The 17075-nt window shown below is 36.3% G+C and overlaps 1 protein-coding gene across 4 annotated transcripts in view; it reads left to right on the top strand.

Moving 5' to 3' along the window:
• USP32 (ubiquitin specific peptidase 32) overlaps positions 1 to 17075 on the top strand; it is a 229520-nt gene that overhangs the window by 183446 nt on the left and 28999 nt on the right. For 3 of the 4 annotated variants that reach the window (XM_023732684.1, XM_023732686.1, XM_023732685.1), the window contains 9 exons: positions 1846 to 2005; positions 7837 to 7991; positions 10270 to 10351; positions 11387 to 11461; positions 11994 to 12132; positions 12416 to 12521; positions 13827 to 14000; positions 14751 to 14925; positions 16347 to 16498. In XM_023732684.1, coding sequence (XP_023588452.1) covers positions 1846 to 2005; positions 7837 to 7991; positions 10270 to 10351; positions 11387 to 11461; positions 11994 to 12132; positions 12416 to 12521; positions 13827 to 14000; positions 14751 to 14925; positions 16347 to 16498 — 1218 coding nt within the window. The remainder of the gene's footprint in view (positions 1 to 1845; positions 2006 to 7836; positions 7992 to 10269; positions 10352 to 11386; positions 11462 to 11993; positions 12133 to 12415; positions 12522 to 13826; positions 14001 to 14750; positions 14926 to 16346; positions 16499 to 17075) is intronic. The other variant, XM_004377840.2, reaches the window with a different exon arrangement.

Here is a 17075-nt window from a genome sequence, read left to right as displayed (position 1 = left end):
GGTTGAGAAGTTAGAGGGTTGACATGTTGTGGGGTTGTTAACCAGTGTCATAAAAGAATATGTGTACTACTGTTTCATGAGAAGCTATTTGTTCTGTAAGCCTTCACCTGAAGTACAATAAAAAAAAAAGAAGTACTCCCCTTTATATAAAATATTCTAGCTGTAACTTTCCTATACCAGGAAGATTTTCCATAGATGTGGAAAGATTTTCCATAGATGAGGTAAAGTAAACTAGATAACTTCCAAAAAGTAAAAGTCTGATCTAAAGCCTTCATGTGTAACTTTGATAATGATTTTGAATTATTAATTATTATGCTTATTTAAAATTTTGCCTAAGTAGAAATGAGGAACTTAGGGTTTACTGGCTCCAAAGGGTTCCTGCACGTACATACATATACACATGCTTATGTACATAGATCATAATTTATTAACCAATCCCCGACTGTAATTTGCTCACAAGATCACTTGTTATCTTGGAATGCCATATACATTGTAAAAACTACTTCATTATCAGTTTGGATTCTGCCAGACGTATTTTATTATGTACTATTACAACTACAAATGATGAATTAATTCATCTTTCCCAAAATCACACTTAAACTGGAATCATAAGAAATTACTGTTGGCTTTGCAGCTGTCAGTGCCCATCTAGGACTGATGATAGGTTTTGTGCCTTCCAGTGGTCTTCGAGGAGACTGTCAGGGAGAGCTCCTTCTAGTGTTTTACCGTTTAAGTAGGAGTTGATAAAGCTCCCAAATGGAGGCTTTCAGGTGCCATAGCATAGCATATTGGAATGGGGAGAATAATTTTAAGAGGTTTGTAGCATTTGTTTTATTTGTTTCTTTACTGCCCCCTCTTGATATTAAAAAATATTCTCTTGCAGAAAATATTGTTTACTAGGACAAAGGGAAATAGTAAATGCCTGATCACTTGAGGCCGTTAAAGATTGTGTAGATATTCTGTTTTAAAGAGTGCTAATCCTACTATCCTTTTGGAATTCTAAATTGTTAATATGCTGCTTTTAAAATCCATAAAGCAATATTTTGGTAATGAAATGTCTCCCTTTGTGGGCTGGAAGGCAGCTTATTTGGAGGGAAAAATTCTGTTCCAACAATGTAAACCCCAGTTTTGCACACCTAATTTTAGTTATTTTAATCATAGACAAATATGTATATACACACACACACATATATATGAACAAACTAGTTATACAAGTAGAACGTAAATATTAATTTTTTTAAGTAGTAAATTTTTATCTGGAAACATTTTTATCCTCACTACTAATGTAAGAAATAAAAATTAAAGCAAACTTATACTCCTCTTTATGTGTATTAAAGAAATGGGATGTTTTTAATGTTTTTAAATTATGTTCATTGATAAGGTTTTATAAAAGTATTTCTCGTACATTACTGTGAATATTGTAAATTGCTACGCTTTGGGTGGAAATATGACAAATACTTTCATACTTTTTGACTTGTAATTCTAGCCTAGGAATTCATCCTTAAAAAGACAGTCATCTATATATATGAAATATATAAAAGTGAAAAGAGTTACGGTTTGAGGACAGTAGAATTATAGATAATGTTTAAGATTTTTTTCTTTAATGTGGATGTTACTCACTTCTGAATGAAAAGGGAGAAAATGACCACACGTTCTAATCTTGGAAGATAAATGCATCATCCTGAAAGTATTCAAACCCACATCACTTAAATCTATGAATATAAGTAATCTACTGAAATATAGGGGGTGAACCTCTTGAACATTTTGAAGATAAATCTTAGAAGTTTTAAAAAAAATGCAAGTTTTTGTTTTAGGGTGATTACTTTTTGTGTTTTAAAACATCAGGTGATCAAAAATAGCAAGACAGACATCCCAGAGCTGGAATTATTTCCTCGCTATCTTCTTTTCCTGAGACAGCAGCCTGCCACTCGGACACAGCAGTCTAACATCTGGGTGAATATGGGTATGATGAGCCTGAGAATGTTTCCTCAGCATTTACCGAGAGGTAACTTAAGAATGCAGCAAGAATACCATGCATTTCCTTTAAAAAAAAAAAAAAAAAGTGAAAACCAAGTTGCTGAACATCTGATGCCACTGTACTAATACCTATTTCCATCTGCTTTCAAGCAGAATCAGTAAATCACTGGTGGGGCTTAGATCTATGGTCGTGCGCAAGAATGACTGAGAAAGAGGCAAGAGCAAACTCAGGAGGGTTGTTTCCTTTTCTGGTTTGTAAACATGCAGAGAGAATCAATAGAGAAAGATTTTATATACTTTATTTCTTTGAGACAAGCCACTGTAAATTGTTTGCTAGACCTAAGTTGTAGTTTGGTAGTTATTGGCTGGTCTTTTCAACTCTACTACAGTTCATAAGAAACAGTTCCTTTGGCAATATCATCTCTGAGTACAAAGGATGAAAGGAATCATTCTAACCCTAGTTAAAATAAGTCATTGTGCCTGGGGCCTCCTACTTACCCTTAGATTGATAAATAACTGCTAATGATGGCAAAGGTTTTACTGTAAGGTAAATTATCCTGTTGATCAGTATGTTATGTCTGTTCAGGTGGTGGTGGCAAAGGGGTGCAGTACTTCAGATCAAAAGATAGACGTCAGTTTTTTGGGATTTTGGGGGGTGTGGTTTTCATTTGTTCAAAATTAATACATTTCTTATGCTAGGTCAAAGGAAATTTTATAAGAGACAGATAATACATATCAAAGAGTATATTTTTTAAAAGAAAGTGATATATTTGCTTTGAAAAACACCAAGACTATCAAAATGACATATAATTAAGTTCCCATTTTACTGTATAACACACAAAAATTCCCCTTTAATTTCTCTATAAGGTAAATGTTATTTGTGGACAGAACTTGCGTTGTGCTTTTGCCTTGCAAATTTTTCTTCAGAAGTAAATAATGAGTACATCCATTTACGCAAAGTCTCAGACTTTGTGTTAACAATGCCAGTATATTATTATAATCAGTATAACTTAATATGCCAACCCTATACGTGCCATCTCTCCTTTGAAACTGGATAGTAGAGTTAGTTTTATACCGTCTTTAAGGTTATAATCAGATACTATATAAAGATTCTTTCAGGTATTATTTGGTAAGAATTACAGCAAAGCAGTACCATCTCCCCAGCCAAACTTTAATCTTTTTGAGGAAAATGTCCAAATAAAGGAGCAAATAAAATTACATCAGTGAAATAGAATCTCTGTCAATCATTCTTGATTTAATTTTCCATTAAATAAATATATTAGCCTTGATTTCATGGCATCCATAGCATGTCTTTTTCAATTCTCTTTGAAAGATAACGTGAGAGGCAAGATGTGTTGTTGCACTTTTAGTAAGTATTCTTTGTAACTCTTGTGCTGATCCTAGATTTTTGCTGCTTCTGTAAATTCCACTAGATTTGTTGGTGCTGTTTGAAAGCACAAAATTACGTATAATAAGTGGCTGCCTGCTTAATGAGCTATACGATAAAAACTATCTAGAACTCAAATACATGTTCTTATGTGGCTTCAGACAATAGAGATTGATATGGACGCTACACTTGCAGATGCTTCAGAATCCTAGAACTGGGTAGTTCTGATGTACCAAATTTGTTCTTAATTTGCAATTTTATTCCTTACTAATTAGTTGTGAAATCAATCATTAATCATTTTGAAGTTTACAAAAATATGCTTTCTTGCTGTAATCTTATAACTAATCCTCTGATTTGTAATTGGAGAAATTTGCTCCTTTGTTTTCTTTTAGGAAATTATCCTTTGCTTGCTGATAGTAAAAGATTTGCTTTGCTATGTGTTTAAAAATTGATCATGGTTTAGATTTGTTCTGCCATAATACAGCATTCATCTTTGTCATTACTCCAGTTATTACCACTGTTTACTGTAAGACTCTTTTATTCCTTTTGAAGTGGTAGGTATACAAACCTTGCCAAAGTTATAATGACTTAGATACAGCCTTTTCTACAGACAAGGCTACAGAAATCATTGTTCCTTAGATGAGTTTTCAGCCTATCTTAGGTGAGTGAATTCTTTTTGGAAGTTCTAAAAAAAGCAGATGATGCCAGTGCTTTTCTCAACCTTGTTTAATAGGTGAAAGCTCACTAAAAGCACATTCAATGGGAGGAAAAAAGTTAATGTGACCATTGAATGGGTGGGAAACTACCTGGGATATATGATTGTACACTAGAGGGATTGTACTGGTATGTTAATATTTATATTTTTGTTTTGGGTTGCTCAAAAAGAATATGATCTCCCATAGGCAGAGATGACCATTTAAGCTACAGCTTCGGCCTGAATTTTTGGCTGAATAGTTAACCAGGGTTTAGCAAGGTTTTTTTTTTTAGCAACTATCTTTGATTTCCGTACTCTCTTGTCATTTTCTCTCTCTCCTCTGTTGAATTATGTGGTTAGACTTGATACATTCTTTCTTCCCTCTTCACTCTTTGCCCTGTACTGCCACTCTTTGAGTTTCTACCTTGAACCCTGTCTTAGTTATCTAGTGTTACTATAACAGAAATACCACAGGTGGGTGGCTTTAACAAACAAATTTATTTTCTCACAGTTTAAGAAGCTAGAAGTCCGAATTCAGAGCACTGGCTCAAGGGGAGGGCTTTCTCTCTCTTATCGGCTCTGGAGGAAGGTCCTTGTCTCTTCAGCTTCTACTTCCTGGTTCCTTGGAAATCTCCATGTGTCTTGGCACGTGTCTTACCTTATCTCTCTCTGCTAGCTTGGGTTTAACCTGTTTTATATCTCAAAAGAGATTGACTCAAGATACACCCTACACTAATCCTGTGTCATTAACATAACAAAGACAACCCATTCCCAAATGGGTTGTAACCACAGGCATAGAGGTTAGGATTTACAACACATATTTTTGGGGGACATAAATCAAACTATAACATTCCACCCTTTGGCCCTAAAAATGCATGTCTTTGCCACATGCAAAACACATTCACCCCATCACATCATCCCAAAAGTCTTAAATCAACCCCAAGTCCAAAATCTCATCTTCTGAATCATCTAAATCAAATATGGGTGAGACTTGAGGCATATTCCATCCTGGGGCAAAATTCCTCTTCATCTGTGAACCTGTGAAATCTAGAATACAAGTTATCTGTTTCCAAAGTATAATGATGGAACAGATATTTCCATTACAAGTGGGAGAAATTGGAGGGAAAGAAGGGAGAACAGGCACCAACCAAGTCCAAAACCCAGCAAAACAAATTACAGTAGCTCTCAAGGCTTAAAAATAATCCTCTCTTCTCTGAGACCATGTGGGCAATGGCCCCCGCCCTCCAGACTCTGGGTGTTGGCCACGCCCTCTGAATTCTGGGTGGAGACCCCTTAGCTCTGGGCTTCAACTCTACCTTTCAGACCCTCTGGGATGGCCACTCTGCTCCTTTGGCTGTAGGCAGCTTCATTCTCCTAGTCCCTCTGAGTGGCAAACCCACCCGCTCAGCCCCAGCGGACCTCGTTCTTCTGTCCCTTGCACATGGTAACCTCACCCCCTCAGCTTTGGGCAGCAGCCCCATCCCCTGGCATACCTTAATGGCAGCTCCACACTCCAGAACCAAGTTGGCAAAGATCCAACTCTTCAAAACCTAGGAGGCTGTGGCCCCACCCTTTGAAACTGAGAAGGCCCTGCTTCCCATGTTCCTTCCAACAGTTCTGCTGATCTCCGAGCTGCTCTAGGAATGGTCCTTTTCTTGAAGGACAATAGATATAGCTCCTTTGGCCTGTTTCCTGCCTGTAGAGTTCTAAGAGACAGAGAGCGTTCTTTGCTTTTGTTCTCTGTCCTCTTTAGTCAGTCTAAGCTAATACCCATTACCCTGCTAATACCCCATCATTCTGCTGTGGTAGTTGATTAGATGCATCAGTCACAAGCTTACTCTCTTTAACAAAAGATTGTGTAGCCACATACTTGGTGAACATTCTAGGATACGTGTCCTTAGTTTGTACAACAGAATTTTCCAAATCTTTAAGTTCTGTTTTCATTTTGCACAGTTCATTTTTAAGTCCATCTCTTTCCTCTCTCATTTTACTATAAATGGCAAAGAGAAACCACATGGCCCCTTTAAGATCACGCTTAGAAATCTCATCAGCCAGATATCCAAGTTCACCACTTACAAGTTCTACCTTGCACCAAACATTTAAGCATAATTCAGACAAGTTCTTTGCCACTGCATAAAAAGCATCACCCTTCCTCTATTGTCCAATCACATATTCATCATTTTCTTTTGAAACCTCACCCGAAGCACATGTAATGTCCACATTTCTAGCAACATTCTGTTGCTGGTGCTATATGTATTCTCTAAGGTGATAGAGACTTTCTCTATAGCTCTCGTCACTTCCTTCTGGGCCCTGACCAGAATTGCTTTTGACATCCGTAATTCTACCAACAATCTCTTCAAGGCAATCTAGGCTTTTACTATTATCAAAAAACAAAACAAAACCCATTGCCAGGAGCCCTGGTGGCACAGTGGTTAAGAGCTACTGCTGCTAACCAAAAGGTCGGCAGTTCGAGTCTTCTAGCTGCTCCTTGGAAAACCCTGTGGGGCAGTTCTACTCTGTCATATAGGATTGCAATGAGTCAGAGGCTTTTACTGTTAGGCACCTTAAAACTCTTCCAGCCTCTACCATTACCCAGTTTGAAAATCACTTGCACATTGTAGGTATTTGTTAGAGTAGCACCCCACTCTTCCAGTACCAGATTCTGTCTTAGTTATCTAGTGCTGCTATAACAGAAATACCACAAGTGGATGGCTTTAACAAACAGACATTTATTTTCTCACAGTTTAGGAGGCTAGAAATCCAAATTCAGAGTGCCTACTCAAGGGGAAGACTTTCTCTGTCAGCTCTGGAGGAAGGTCCTTGTCTCTTCAGCTTGTGCTTCCTGGTTGCTGGGAGATCTCCATGTGTCTTGGCATCTGTCTCATCTGTCTTTTCTGCTGGCTTGTTTAATCTCTTTTATATCTCAAAAGAGATTGACTCAAGATACACCCTACAGTAATCTTGCCTCATTGACAAAAACAACCCATTCCTAAATGGGATTGTAACCACAGGCATAGAGGTTAGGATTTACAACACATATTTGGGAGGACATAGTTCAATCCATAACAAACCCTTCAGGAATTCAAAGTCATGTCTGCTGTCATCTTATTGGGCAGGCAGGCCATGTGATTTTTTTCTTCTCATAATCTTTCAATAGGGCAAATTTTTTTATCATAGAAAGTGTCTTGGCTTCACTTTAAAGCTCTCTTTGGCTATCTAGAGTCTATGCCTACTTAGAAATAAAGTTTTCTTTTTGTGTAATTGTACCAATGTCCCAGGTAATTGGGCCATTTAATGACTGAGAGGGATAGGATTAGTAACTCAAAGACAGTTTATATTAAGAAAGTGGATCAAATGAATACAGTTATCTAACTGGAATTCAAATCCAGCCCCATTTTACCTTCTCCACTCCTATACTGAGTTTTATTTCACTTTGCTCTTGAGTGTGGCCCAACTGTGGGCAACCAGATAATGTTGATTGTTGATGTTTCCAATATGTACCCTCTCTTCTTGGGATCCAAATACTGCTAGTTACTTGGACCTTTGGGTTTTTGTTGCTCTTCCTTCCAAAGTTTAGACTATCAGCCTACCTCTAAGAAACTTGGGTCTCCTGAGTTCATTTTAAAAGCTTTATGGCACTCTTAATTTATAAAATTATTAAACCTGTAATTCTCATTTCTCATCATTATTTCCTAAAATAATATGGTCCTCATTGCTGAAAAGCGTGCATTATTTTTTACATCTGCCTTTCTCCTTGTTGTGATTACTATGACCATAGGGAATGTACCTTCTCCGAATACTCCTTTAAAGCGGGTGTTAGCCTATACAGGCTGTTTTAGTCGAATGCAGACCATCAAGGAAATTCATGAATATCTATCTCAGAGGCTGCGCATCAAAGAGGAAGATATGCGCCTGTGGTTATACAACAGTGAGGTAAGAGGCATCTCAGAGTCAGGCCGAGCCCTGATCAGGTGTTAGTCCGTGTTTCATGAGTATGGGGTTTTTGTCTACCATAATTATGCTAAAAACCATGTCTAGGATCTCAATGAAAACTTTAACTTCTAGATTACTGTATGCATACATATAGATATTTGCCATGTGAGACCCACAGTAACAGTTGATCAAGGACAGTACAATCTTTTTATTTTTCCTTATAAATTTTATTTATTTTGTTAAAAATATACACAGCAAAACATACACAAATTCAACAGTTTCTACAAGTAGTGCAGCCATTATCAATTAACATAAACTCACTGCCCTCTAAGGTTCCTATCTTATCTTTTGTGTTGCTGTTGTCAATTTGACCCCATATAGATAGTTCTTAAAAGAGCGTAATGCTCAAGGCAGATCTTTTTTTACTAGTTAAGCTAAACTATTGTTTGGTTTAAAGATGACTTCAGGGGATATTTTTGGTTTAAGGTTTAAAGATTATCTCCTGGGGACCATGGTTTCAGGGGATATCCAGGTCAATTGGCATAATGAAGTTTATTAAGAAAATGTTCTGGTGAGTGGCATCTGGGGTCTTAAAAGCTCGCCAGTGGCCATCTAAGATACATCAATTGGTCCCAGCCCACCTGGAGTAAAGGAGAATGAAGAACACCAAAGACATAAGACACAGAAAGGGCCACATAAACCAGACTCCATCTGCCTGAGACCAGAAGAACTAGATGATGCCTGGCTACTACCAATAACCACCCTGACAGGGAGCTCAACAGAGAGTCCCTGACGGAGCAGGAGAAAAGTAGGGTGCAGAACTCAAATTCTGGTAAAAAGACCAGACCTAATGGTCTGACTGAGACTGGAGGGACCCTGGAAGACATGGCCCCTGAACTCTCTGTTAGCCCAGAACTGAAACCATTCCCAAGGCCAACTCTTCAGAGAAAGATTAGACTGGACTATGGGACATAATGTGTTACTTGTGAAGAGAGTGCGTCTTAGCTCAAGTAGATACGTAAGACTGAATGGGCAGCTCCTGTCCAGAGGTGAGATGAGAAGGCAAGAGGGGACAGGAGCTGGTCGAATGGACACGGCAAATCCAGATTGGAGAGGAGTGCGCTGTCACATTGTAGGGAGAGCAGCCAGGGTCACATAACAATGTGTGCATAGATTTTTGTATGAGAAACTGACTTGAACTGTAGACTTTCACTTAAAGAACAATTAAAAAGCAATTATCTCAGGGCAGTAGTTTCAGGTGTTCATCCACGCTTCCTGGCTCCAGAAAGTCTAGGTAAGGACAGTACAATCTTATAAAGATTGTTGTTATACTCTGAAGTAACAACAAATATCTTTTTCTTTCTTTTTTTTGAACTAAATAGATTTTATTTGGGATTTATTTTCAGGTAACTTGTGCCCATGTTAAAAAATTCAAGCAATACAAAAATAGATAGTGCAAAATTCCTCCCTCCTGTCCTCTGACCCCTATCTTCCATTCTCTTCAGAGGCATTGCTGTTAAATTGTTAATATATATTATTCCTAATATATTCAATATAGATTATACTTTTAAATTAGATTGATCATAAGAGCTATTTTAACCAGTCCTGTCTATCCTAATGCCTTCTTTCTTCTCCTTTTCCTTTAGTCACCATTGAGAGTCAGTACAATATAATAGTAAGACCATAGCTCCTAGAGCCAGGCTGCCAGAGTTCAAATCCTGACTCTGCTACTTGTTAGCTGTGTAACCAAGGCTAAGTCATTTAACTTCTGTGTGCCTCAATTCCTCATGGGTGAAATAAGGGAAATAATAGTTTCTACTTCATAGTAGTTGTGACAATTAAGTGAATTAATTTTGTAGGCACTTTAGACAAGATGAATATAAACAAAAAAGTATAATTATACTGCCTGACATTCTCAATTTCTAGTAAGTGATCAAGTTCCATTCAGCACATTTACTGAATTTCATACTAGATACTAGAGAAAATTTCTTTTCTGCAAGCTGTCATAAAGTCTAAATCTCGATGAATTTTGATTTGATGTGTGATGAATTCTATATAATTCTATATAACTTTTGTTTTGGGGTCATTGAGTACATGTTTATGAAGTATGCATTGTCTTTCTTCATTTTGCCACCTAAATTATAAGTATTTCTGAACAGCTATGTGCCAGATTTCTGAGACATGAGTTATGTATCTGCAAGGAAGCTTTTATCATTCATTTTTATGTCCATATTTCAGGTTTACTCACCAAATTAACATAAACATTTACTTCTTACAGAATTACCTTACTCTTCTGGATGATGAGGATCATAGATTGGAATATTTGAAAATCCAAGATGAGCAGCATTTGGTAATTGAAGGTACAAGATGGAAGCATGCACCTATATTAGATTTTTAGGGGAAGAATTTAAAGATTTAGTTACTGACTAATTATTATCATTATCTTCTCCACTCTTACACTGAGTTTTATTTCATTTTGCTCTTGAGTGTGACCCAACTGTGGGCAACCAGATACCAATGTGATTATTGATATTTGCCAGCATCAATAATCAAGGCAACTATTATTTGATCATCATGTTCCTCATGTTAAAGAAAACCCATTGAACCCTTAAGTAGTCCTATATGCTATTTAGATTGCCTTTAAAAGAACAATTTAGTGTTGTTTTTTAAGTACATGTCTCAGTAATACTTTTTAACAGCCTTAAAAATTTTTTTATATCATGAATAATAACATGTCTTAAAAAAAAACTACATTCATTAGCTGGCAAGAGGAGGTAACAGTGGAAAGAAACAAGTTAATTTACTTACACATTTGAAAATTTTCAAGCTGTCTCTGAGTTTAAAGAGACCAACTTGCTTAAAAGTTAGTGGCACAGGCTTTAGTTAGTCTAGTCATCAACACTGGTCACTCACAAACAGACCTACTTGTATCTTTAGACACAGATGTACACACTAGCACACACGTCACTGAAAACTCAAAGTGTGTCTTTTCCCATCAAGATTCATGGAAACATTGCTAATTGCCTCTGTATTGAGATGAATAGATTATTCTGACAGTTGCCATAATTTAAGAAAGAATTGTAGTATTTCTAATGTTTTAAATTAAAGAAATTCCACTATGTCTATGTTTTACTTACTTCTAATAAGGGTTGGGTATAATTTTACTTCAAGTAGGTAATATAAGGAATAGCTTATTAATTCTAATCAAGTGACTGTACAATCCCCAGTATAAAGAGTATGAATGGTATCGGAACCAGTTACTAAAATTATCATGATTTTTTTCAGTTTCTGATTTAGAAATAAGAACTTTTTTTTTCTTTGTTTGACAGAAGTAATTGAGTAGGTGTGAACTGGGTAGATAGGAAATTAACACATTACTATCTCTGCCTTTCTAGTTCGCAACAAAGACATGAGTTGGCCTGAGGAGATGTCCTTTATAGCAAACAGTAGTAAAATAGATAGACACAAGGGTAAGTCTCTGGTGTATTATTTTTTTTAAACAGATGATTTTAAATTTACTGTTTGGCTTTATGTTTTCTTTTCTCAACTATTGAAGGGTTAACAACTTTTTTTTATTCAAAAGTAATTAGCCCCCCCTCCTTTCTTTTTTTTCCTTGAAGCAGAATTTGGTGTTGGTAAACCAAGAGATTTGAATCATTGATACATAAAAACAATTTCTTTTTAACCCTGTAACTAGCTAATTTATATATATTTAAAAGACATAATACTAGGAGAGAAGAATTGTTTGAATCCTAAAAAATGTATTAGCAGTTAAAGTGATTAACTGCTGCTTCAGGATTACAAATGCTCAAGAATTATCATGATTGCCAAAAGACGGTCCGTGGAAAGCCATCTCTAGCATTGAAAGACCAGGTAGAGAAAGATTACCCCCATTTAGCTGATAAAAGTTGTTACAAAAATCATTGCATTGAATTCTGGTTACTGTTTGTTCTATGGCATATTACTACCACTAGACTTCAGTCCTCATGTTGTTTGTTCCAGTTCCTACAGAAAAGGGAGCCACGGGTCTGAGTAACTTGGGAAATACATGCTTCATGAACTCAAGCATCCAATGTGTTAGCAACACACAGCCACTGACACAGTATTTTATCTCAGGGAGACATCTTTATGAACTCAACAGGTAATCTTTCTTGAGCCATTAGCCTCTTAACCTTCTTTGACTTTGATATGAACCCAATATCACCTAAATTTCCTCTTTCTTCACCCTGGGGGAGAAGAAGTCTTGTCTCATCTTATTTGCCCTGCCCTATTTACTATGAAATAAGGGCAAGGGATACTTTGTTGTTTTAAAAAGAAAAGAAAAGATATTTTGATGTGAGAAAATAGATGTTAGACATTTCTCTGCCTACATGATTGTGATTTAAGAGACTCTTTAACAACAAATTTTCCTCTCAAACTTCTAGGACAAATCCCATTGGTATGAAGGGGCATATGGCTAAATGCTATGGGGATTTAGTCCAGGAACTTTGGAGTGGAACTCAGAAGAATGTTGCTCCATTAAAGCTTCGGGTAAGAAGATTAAAATAATATAAAAGTATTTAATTCCTAAACAGTTGTCCAAGTAATCACTTTTCTCTACATGATGTCTATACTTAGTTTTTAGTTTTAGTTTAATAAATGTTTTTGGATCCTTCACTAGGCATAGACCAGATTCAGATACTTTGCTTGTTCAGTCAGATATGTGCAAAATACTGCTATAGATACAATGAGTAGGAGGAGATCTAAATTTGAGGTGTCAATCATTTTACTAATTTACCAAATTATCTTAATTGTTTGTGTTATGAACTTTGCTTTGTTAGTGCTTCACTGTTAGCACCATTCAAACTCCAAGCTGAGCCTCAGGGTTTAATTACCCTCAGTAAATTTTTAGTATTACTAAGATGATTAGTTTTATCTGTAGAATTTAAAAAGTAGCGAAAAGAAAGAATGTAATTAATGGATGCAAGTTTTACATATACCATATGTGGTAGATTTTAGTGAAGTTGGCATTATTTATTTTTACTTAAAACAGACAAAAGCTTTTTAAGTTAAAATGTAATAATCATAATAGCTAACAATTTGGCTACCACTTGCTAGGCACTATTCTGATTACTTTTATATGTATTACTGTATTTTTACGCAGATAACACATGCCTTCTACATGTTTGCCACCCATGCCCTCCGGGAAAGGTATTTTCATAAGCATGCTATGCTGATGTTTTTACAGCAACATGTAAAAAATGTTGGGGGAAAATGGCAAACAAATGTAGACTTCGTGAGCTATTTGCGTAAAAAGACAGTAACTCATTTATTCCTCTAAATAGCTCTATAATGTAAAGCAACGTTATCTCTGTTTTACAGCTCAGGAAACTAAGGCACAGAGCAGTTAAGTAGCTTGGCCAAGGTTACAAGCTAGTAAGCAAGTCCTCACATTAAACACTATACTGTTCTGCCTCTAATAGGATGCCAAAAGACCAGAAAAGTCAAGTATAAAAGAAAATGTTACATAGAGCAGGAAATCTTTCAATGTGAGCAAACATTATTTTGATATTTCTGTCTTAAATAATATCTGTGTGCCTAAAGAACTCCATTTGCTTATATGATACTAAACTGGGACCACTTAGTATTGGCCAAAATTATTTATTTATTTTTTATCATTTTGAGATTAAGGTTAGAAAGATTTCATAACTATCCAAAATATATTTGAGGAAATAGAAGCAGACTAAATACTCTTACTGTTTACTTTCTTCAAATGCCTCTGCTTGAATTATGGGGCATGTTTATTCCAAATTTTATGGGGTAGGGAATAATGACTTTAGTTTCTCATTTTTATAGTGGACCATAGCAAAATATGCTCCCAGGTTTAACGGTTTCCAGCAACAAGACTCCCAAGAACTTCTGGCTTTTCTCTTGGACGGTCTTCATGAAGATCTTAACCGAGTCCATGAGAAGCCATATGTAGAACTGAAGGACAGTGATGGCCGACCAGACTGGGAAGTAGCTGCAGAGGTTTGTCAATTTCGAGTTTCTACTGTAAGCAATAGATTAATTGTTCTAGCCACAAGTGAGTGTAGCAACTTTCCTGCGATCAGAATTTTACTGTGAAAACAAAGGAATTTGTATTCCCTTGCTTCATTCTTGTACAGTAATGCCAAAACAAAAGCACCGTTAATGAAAATGGAAAAATGTTGCCTTTCTACATTGTAAACTTTATGGGAGGGGATGCAGGAGTAATTATCCAGTGTGACTTCCTGAGTACCCATAATTGCTAAAGTAATGCCTACAGGAGCCCATAGACACTTTTTATTTGCTTTTTAATCGACAAAGAACTTTAATACTGATCATTGTTACCATGGTAAGAATAAAGAAAAAATAGAGTTTTTTTCTTCCAAATTTAATATTTGCTAGATTGAACAGAACCAATCATGAGAATGCCACAGGACCACCATTTTGTTCCGTTGGGCACGGCAGTCGCTATGAGTCAGGGTGACTCGATGGCAGCTAACAACAGTAGATTGAGCAGAAGGAATCGTATTCTATTCAATAGCTGGTTTTCTCTAATATCTCAGTAGACAGTGTGTTATAAATTACATGTCTAAATTGTAAATTTTTAAGCAGAAAACTTTTATATTTTAAATATTAAGGATTATATGCTGACATTTAAATCTCATATATTTAACCAGGTTCCTTCAGTTTGTGTAGAAATGCTTATCTTTTGAATTTTGAAAAAAAAAGTTCCCTAATCTTTTTCCTTGCTAGGCCTGGGACAACCATCTGAGGAGGAATAGATCAATTGTTGTGGATTTGTTTCATGGGCAGCTAAGATCCCAAGTCAAATGCAAGACATGTGGGCATATAAGTGTGCGATTTGACCCTTTCAATTTTTTGTCTTTGCCACTACCGATGGACAGTTATATGCACTTAGAAATAACAGGTGGGCCACAAAGTTCTGAGAAATTATTTGACTCCATTGTCTTTTATCTTATTCAAGCAGCTTGAGTTAAGGATATCCATTTGTTTACTGTGAGTTCTCGTAAAGATCGGTAGTCAGCATGTTATAATCTAGCAGTCGAGTTTCAAGTATGATTTGAGGCTTTAAAGACTTGGGTTACTCAAGCCTCTGTCTGACAAAAATTGGCAACCCAAGGTTCAGAAGAGAACTGATATTTTACTGTATGACCTAACTTACCTTTTCTACAATACAGAGAATATAGGGAACAGTGAAGCTTTAATATCTAAGGAGGAAACCCTAATCGCAAATGTAGATATGATACGTTTCAGTGTTCTTGAGATTTTAGAACATGGGCCCATTTTTACACCCACTAATGCATCTTTTAGTTTCAAACATGCCAGAAACTCTCTTTAAAATCTTACAAAGTCATTGTTTATTAAGGAAATGCAATCAAAACCACAGTGAGTTACCACTTCATACCCACTAGGATGGCTATATTTTAAAAAATGAGAATAAGTGTTGGAGAGAATGTGGAGAAATAGGAACCCTTGTCCATTGCTGGTGGAACATAAAATGATGCAGCCACTGTGGAAAACAATTTGGCGGTTCCTCAAAAAGTTAAAGATATAATTACCATATGACCCAGCAATTCCACTCCCAAGTATATATCCAAGAGAAGTGAAAACATATGTCTACACGTAAACTTGTTCACGAATGTTTATAGCAGCCAAAGGTGGAAACAGCCCAAATGTCTATCAGCTGATGAATGGATAAGCAAATTGTGGTATACACGGGCAATGTAATATTATTCAGCCATAAAAAGAAATGAAATCCTGCTACAGGCTACAACTTGGATTAACCTTGAAAACATTCTTGCTAAGTGAAAGAAGCAAGACACAAAAGATCGCATATTCTGTGATTCCTTTTATGTGAAATATCCAGAATTGGCAAATCCATACAGACAGAAAGCCGATCAGTAGTTGCCAGGGGCTTGGAGGAAGGTATAATAAGGAGTGGTTACTTAATGAGTATGAGGTGTTATTCTGGGATTGGAGAAAAAGTTTTGTAACTAGAAAGAGGTAGTGGTTGTATAACATTGTAGATGTAGTAAATACCATTGAATTGTACACTTCAAAGTGGTTAATTGTATGTTATATGAATTTCACATCAGTTTAAAAAAAAAACAAAACTTGCCAAACCACTCACATTTCTATACCAGATGAACATCAAAAAATACTCATTTCACTCAGTAGTATCCCTAAATACCGTCTATTGTAGCATTTTATGTATAAAATAAAAATTCTGGCTGAAATGTTTGCTATTTGCAAGTCTGATATATCTGCCAGTGGAAGGCTTTCAGTGAAACTTGCATTTTACTGATGAAAGCTCTTTTCTATTCACAGTTATTAAGCTAGATGGTACTACCCCTATACGGTATGGACTAAGACTGAATATGGATGAAAAGTACACAGGTTTAAAAAAACAGCTGAGTGATCTCTGTGGACTTAAATCAGAACAAATTCTTCTTGCAGAAGTACATAGTTCCAACATAAAGGTAATATTGACTACTCTGTCTAGGAAACGCTTGATTCCATCCTTCAAAGATCATAGTTTTCCCAATTCTTAAAACATTATTAGAATTAATTATTTTAAATGACCAAGAGAGATAATGTTGTTAGCTGCTGTTGAGTCAGTTCTGACTCATAGCGACCCTGTGTACAACAGAATTAAATGCTGCCCAATCTGTGCCATCCTCACAATTGTTGCTTTATTTGAGCCCATTGTTGCAGCCATGATGTTAGTCTATCTTGTTGAGACTCTTCCTTCTTTTCCCTGACCCTCTACTTTACCAAGCATGATGTCCTCTTCCAGGGACTGGTCCCTCCTGATAACATCCAAAGTACGTGACATGAAGTCTTGCCATCCTCACTTCTAAGGAGCATTCTGGCTGTACTTCTTCCTATACAGATTTCTTCATTCTTCTGGCAGTCATGGTATATTCAGCGTTCTTCACCAGCATCATAATTCAAAGGCATCAGTTCTTCTTCGGTCTTCCTTATTCATTGTCCAGCTTTCACATGCATATGAGGTGATTGAGATAATAAAATACAACAAAAACTGGACAAAAAAGA

Source organism: Trichechus manatus, unplaced genomic scaffold (assembly GCF_000243295.1).
Source record: "Trichechus manatus latirostris isolate Lorelei unplaced genomic scaffold, TriManLat1.0 scaffold00054, whole genome shotgun sequence".
NCBI lineage: Eukaryota > Metazoa > Chordata > Mammalia > Sirenia > Trichechidae > Trichechus > Trichechus manatus.
Note: the sequence above shows the minus strand (reverse complement) of the source record. Positions and strands in the feature narration are given on the sequence as shown.